The sequence below is a fragment of the Cebus imitator genome, unplaced genomic scaffold, assembly GCF_001604975.1.
Source record: "Cebus imitator isolate Cc_AM_T3 unplaced genomic scaffold, Cebus_imitator-1.0 Scaffold51, whole genome shotgun sequence".
NCBI lineage: Eukaryota > Metazoa > Chordata > Mammalia > Primates > Cebidae > Cebus > Cebus imitator.
Genome location: NW_016107366.1, coordinates 10,390,644 through 10,396,985, shown reverse-complemented (window position 1 = coordinate 10,396,985; position 6,342 = coordinate 10,390,644). Strand labels below are relative to the sequence as shown.

At 40.0% G+C, this 6,342-nt stretch overlaps 1 protein-coding gene and 1 pseudogene across 1 annotated transcript in view; both read left to right on the top strand.

The window, feature by feature from the left end:
- The window catches only part of YARS1 (tyrosyl-tRNA synthetase 1), a 42,657-nt gene that overhangs the window by 5,655 nt on the left and 30,660 nt on the right, over positions 1-6,342 (top strand). Inside the window, exons 2-3 of the mRNA XM_017527960.2 lie at positions 422-568; positions 713-888. Coding sequence (XP_017383449.1) covers positions 422-568; positions 713-888 — 323 coding nt within the window. The remainder of the gene's footprint in view (positions 1-421; positions 569-712; positions 889-6,342) is intronic.
- On the top strand, positions 3,194-3,583 carry LOC108303966 (annotated as a pseudogene).

The following is a 6,342-nucleotide window of genomic DNA, read 5'->3' as shown; positions in this document are numbered from 1 at the left end:
CAAAAAAAAAAAAAAAAAAAAAAAATAGAATATACTCCAAAGGGAGGAGGGTATAATGAGGCATGTCAGACCCTTCCTTTCTGTCTTGGCCTGAACTAGTTTTTAGGTTTCCTTGGGATCCCATTGGCCAAAATGGGGGATCCATTCAGTCAGTTGGGGGTCTTAGAATTTAGTTTTGGTTTACAAGTCACTGGAGGCAAAGATGCAGTTAGGGGCATGTCCCCACTCCCCAACATTAGGGGTGATACTAGCAGCAGTACCAACTTACATTGGCTCTCTGCACTGAGAGCATGGCTGGACCCCCTTGATGGCTCTGAGCCAGGATCTCCAGTGACACATGCTTTTGTTTTCCTTGTCACAGGGTAAAGGATGAGCAAGGTGGGGCACCGGCATTAAACCAACTCTTCTGCTTCCACAACAGGAGGTTCTCGGGGAAGAGAAGCTGAAAGAGATACTGAAGGAGCGGGAACTTAAAATTTACTGGGGAACGGCAACTACTGGCAAACCACATGTGGCTTACTTTGTGCCCATGTCAAAGATTGCAGACTTCTTGAAGGCAGGATGTGAGGTAAGAACTAATGCTATAAGCCCTTGGGGACTGACCCAAGGGAAACCCAAGAGAGACTTAACAAGGACAGGGTGGGGCTGGAGGAGAAAGGTTGTAGGTACTTGGACAAATTCACATTTTGGTGACCCCTTATATCTTGTCCAGGTAACAATTCTGTTTGCGGACCTCCACGCATACCTGGATAACATGAAAGCCCCGTGGGAACTTCTAGAACTCCGAGTTAGTTACTATGAGAATGTGATCAAAGCAATGCTGGAGAGCATTGGGGTACCCTTGGAGAAGCTCAAGTTCATCAAAGGCACTGATTACCAGCTCAGCAAGTAAGTGCTTGATCATCCCCCTTCCTTGTGGCTCTGGTGGTTCTAGCTAATTACAGGCCTGTGAAGTGCAGGCATTCTTTACGTTTAGATTAGAAGCTGTCTGGCATGACCTATTCAGAACCATTTAAAGCTTTTTACTCTTTGTCCTTGTAATTCATCTATCAGAAGTGTACTGACTAGTAAATGCCTTGGTACTGTCCTGTTTGCTGGAGATAGGAACGTAACCATAACAACGTCCTTGGCCTTGGAGAACTTACAGGATATGGGAGTGTGATGGTGAATAATTCAGCCTCCCTTCTAGCCTCACCAAATAATAAAAGAAATGTGAAAGAAAAATATTTCTCACTGTCCTAACAATTGTTATTGCTTATCTTTGTGAGTTTTTTTCATATTTGGAATGTTAGCATAGATATTTTGTGTCCTAATGCCTAACTTACTCTTTCTTAAGCAATTCCTGCATGCTGCCTCATTGTCTCCACAGTAAAAAATTTTTAAAACCTCAGATACGGATTTCTAAGTACGTATCACTCTATTAGTCACTTTTGCATTTAAACCCTTAGAACAATTTTTTAAAGTAAGCCTTATTTTGTCTTATTTCACAGATAAGGAAATTAATTCAGATTTAACTTTTCCAAGTTTATATATCTAGTAAGTAGATGAGTCAGGATGTGAACCCAGATCTCTTGCTTACTAGTAAATTTCTCTTTTTACTGTATCTGATATAATTTTCTTTACCATTCCTCACTGTTGATACATTTAGGGCTTTAAAGAAAGCATGTAGGCTGGGCGGGTGGCTCACGCGTGTAATCTGAGCACTTTGGGAGGCCAAGCTGGGAGAATTGCTTGAGGCCAAGAGTTCAAGACCACCCTGGCCAATATAGCAAGTCCCCATCTCAAGAAAGAAAGAGAGAGAGAGGAAGAGGAGAGAGAGAGAGAGAGAGAGAGAGGAGAGAGAGAGGGAGAGAAAGAAAAAGAAAGAAAGAAAAAGAGAAGGAAAGAAAGAGAAAGAAAGAGAGAGAGAGGTGGGGGGAAGAGAAGAGAAGAGAAAAGGAAAGAAAAGAAAAGAAAAATAGGACCAGGTGTGATGGCTCACACCTGTAATCCTAGTGCTTTGGAGGTGGGCGGATCACTAGAGGTCAGGAGTTTGAGACCAGCCTGGCCAACATGGCCAAACCCCATCTCTACTAAAAATACAAAAAATTAGCTGGGCGTGGTGGCACACGCCTATAATCCCAGCTACTTGGGAGGCTGAGGCATGAGAATCACTTGAACCTGGGAGGTGAAGGTTGCAGTGAACCAAGATAATACCACTGCACTCCAACCTTGGCAATAGAGCAAGACTCCGTCTCAAAAAAAAAAAAAAAATGAAAAGAAATGAATAAATAAAGCATATAAACATCCTTATATAAACAGATCTTTGAATCTTCAGCCTTTGTAGAGTACCTGAAATTTTACTCATTTTTATATTTAATCCACAGATCTTTATGGAGCCCCTGGTATATGATAAGCACTGTTCTGGATACTGATTATGCAAAAGTAAAGCAAAACAAAAGTCCCTATCCTAATGGGACTTACATTCTAGCAAGGAAATACAGACAGTAAATAATAAGTTATATGTGTATCAGAAGGCAATTCCTGAAACAATGCAGACAGGCCAGGATAGAGAAAGTTTTCAGGAAATGGGGGGTTTCAATTTGAATGAGATGGTTAGGGAAGCCCTCTCTACTAAAATGACGTTAGGCAGAAACCTGAAGATGGTGAGAGAATGAGTCTTGCAAGTATATGTTGAATTCTTACTATGTGCCAGACACTAGTCTAGGCACTGGAGTTATACCTGTGAAAAACACAGGCATAGTTTTTATTCTCCAAGAACTTAAGAGAATTTGGGATATGGGAAGGTGGGATAAATAAAGCTATCTTGCTTCAAAGTCACTAGATATTTTTCTATATACAAAAATGACTTTAGGGCCAGGCATGGTGGCTCACACCTATAATCTCAGCACTTTGGGAGGCTGAGGCGGGTGGATCACCTAAGGCCAAAACCCCATCTCTACTAAAAATACAAAAATTAGCCAGGCGTGGTGGTACACACCTGTAATCCCAGTTACTTGGGAGGCTGAGGCAGGAGAATTGTTTGAACCTGGGAGGCAGAGGTTACAGTGAACCAAGATCATGCCACTGCACTCTAACCTGGCCAACAGAGTGAGACTCTGTCTCAAAGAAAGGAAAACAAAAAAGCTGAGGTGCGTCGCTCTGCTCGGGGCGTGCGGCGTCCGCCGCGGTCTGTGCGCTGGGATGAGCCGGGCTCTGGGTGGAAGCGAGGGAAGCCAGCCGCAGCACAATGGTAGCAGTTGGACTGACCATTGCAGCTGCAGGATTTGCAGGCCGTTATGTTTTGCAAGCCATGAAGCATATGGAGCCTCAAGTAAAACAAGTTTTTCAAAGTCTACCAAAATCTGCCTTCAGTGGTGGCTATTACAGAGGTGGGTTTGAACCCAAAATGACAAAACGGGAAGCAGCATTAATACTAGGTGTAAGCCCTACTGCCAATAAAGGGAAAATAAGAGATGCTCACTGACAAATTATGCTTTTAAATCATCCTGACAAAGGAGGGTCTCCGTATATAGCAGCCAAAATCAATGAAGCTAAAGATCTGCTAGAAGGTCAAGCTAAAAAATGAAGTAAATGTATCATGAATTTTAAGTACATATTACTTTTATGTATATGAGTACTAGCTTTTTATAATAAAATGCCTCAGAGTTACAGTTTAAAAAAAAACAAAAAAAAGCCACTTCATAGGAAGATGGTTTTGTAGTGCACATTTGATATGCTCCTTCTGTTGCATACACAGCAATGATAGAAAAAATATGAAAAAAATATATAAAATAACCACCCAGCACTTTGAGAGGCTGAGGCAGATAGGTCACTTGAGGCCAGAAGTCCGAGACCAGCCTGGCCAACATGGTGATGTGTCTATTAAAAATACAAAAAATTAGCCAGGTGTGGTTGTGCATTCTTATAATCCCAGCTACTAGGGAGGCTGAGGCACAAGAATCTCTTGAACCCGCTAGGCAAAGGTTGCAGTGAGCTGAGATCTTGCCACTGCACTGGGGGACAGAGTGAGATTCTGTTTCTAAATAAATAAAAATAATAACCAAGGGACAGAGAGGCAGAGTGAAACATGAACATATAAAATAAAAAGAATCATTTAGAAATCTTGGAAATGGAAATTTCAGTTATTAAAGGAAAAAAAAAAACCTAGTCTTGGATAAATAGGATCAACTCTAGACTGAATATACTTGAAGAGAAAATTAGAGATTTGAACAGTAGTACTAAGAAATTTGCCCAAAATGTGGACCAGAAAGATGGACAAAAAATGTAATAGTGGTTGAGATATGGATAATGACTTTTGTTTCTAGCAGTCTGGCAGACTAGATATTGTAGCCTGCTGAAAACAGCTAAAAATGCTGGATAAAATTTTTTATACTAAATGTAGCAATGTACAGACAAGTTAATCAAGAATATAAAGTGATTAGAGTAAAAATGGGAATACAGAGATACTATAGTTCAATTAATCTTAGATACTGTCAAAAACGTTAACAGATAACATCCCATTGTTTATAAGACTCATCTAGATTTCAGAATGTTAAATGTTAAAAAAATATGCATCTTAGAATCTACAAAATATACTATATGCAACACTGAACACTACTTGCACCTTGAGGATCATTGAATTGTATGTTCTTGAACTTTGGTTTTCTGGTCTCATAGAACACAAGAACAAAAAAAAGAGAGAAAAAGGTCAGAAAATTAGAATACTAGGCCAGGAGATCTAATATTTGAATAAGTGTTTCAGAAAAGAGAAGAGAGAATCAAAGTAAAGGAAATAATGAAATAATTTAAGGATGAAATAATTCATGAAAAATAAGGACAATTAAAGGACATGAGTTTCAGATGGAAAGGGCCCATTAAATGCCGAACACAATGTATAAAAGTAAATCCACATTAAAGTATATTCTCTTGATATTTTAAAACACTGAGGACAAAAAATATTCTATAAACTCCCAAAGGGACAAAAGAAATTGGCCAGGCATGGTGGCTCACACCTGTAATCCCAGCACTTTGGAAGGCTGAGATGGGCAGATCACCTGAGGTCAGAAGTTCGAGACCAGCCTGGCTAACATGGCAAAACCCTGTCTCTACTAAAATACAAAAAATTTAGCCAGATGTGGTGGCAAGCACCTGTAATCCCAGCTACTCCAAAGGCTGAGGCTGGAGACTCGCTTTAACCAGGAGGCGGAGGTTGCAATGAGCTGAGATCACACTGTTGCACTCCAGCCTGGGCGATAAGAGCAAATCTCTGTCTCAAAAAAGAAGAAGAAGAAATAAACATATAGAAATGTCAGGAATTAGAATAGCTTCACATTTCTTAAAAGGAGCACTAAGGCCGGCAAGGTGGCTTACACCTGTAATCCCAACACTTTGGGAAGCCAAGGTGGAGGGATCACTTGAGGATAGGAGTTCAAGACCAGCCTGGCCAACATGGTGAAACCCCATCTCTACTAAAAATACAATTAGCGAGATGTGGTGGCAGACACCTGTAATCCCAGCTACTCGGAGGCTAAGGGAGTAGAATCACTTGAACCCTGGAGGTGCACTCCAGCCTGGGTAACAGAGAGAGACAAGGAAGGAAGGACAGAACGGAAGGAGGGGAGGGAACACATCTATACACATCTATAATCCCAGCTACTAGGGAGGCTGAGGCATGAGGATTGCTTGAGCCCAACATTCAGAAAGAGAAGGATTTTCAACCCAAAAATCTAGGTTGAAATTACCTAGATTACCATGCAAGTATAGGTGTAAAATATCAGTAAAAAATTATGTTCATGTTTCTATTGGCCATTTGGATTTCCTCTTTTGTAAAGTGCCTGTGCAAGTGTTTTTGCCCATTTTTCTTGTTTTTTGGATACCAAATTCTATGTCATTTATGTATGTGGAATTAGCCTGGGGATAGATAATTAACCAATGAAACAGAATGGAGAGTTGAGAAATAGATCCTCACAAACATGGAAACTTGACATGACAGAGCTGCCATTGCAGACTAGCAGAGAAAGAATAAACGTTTAAAGCAAAAATGGTGTTGAAACAATTGATTATCAATACAGAAAAAAAATGATCCTTCCATTCTAAGTGGAATAAAGATTTAATTGTAAAGACCAAACTACAAAACACCTAAAAGACAGTATATGGTACAATCTGATAATCTTAGGGTAGGGAAAACAAGACATACCAAAAGCACAAATCACAGGAAAAGATTAATGAATTCCACTACATTAAAGTTAAGAACTTCAGTACATCAGAAGTAAAGTAGAAAGACAAGCCGCAAACTGGAAGAAATGTATTAACACATGTAACTAGCAAAGAATTAATATTCAGTCTTTTTTTTTTTTTTTT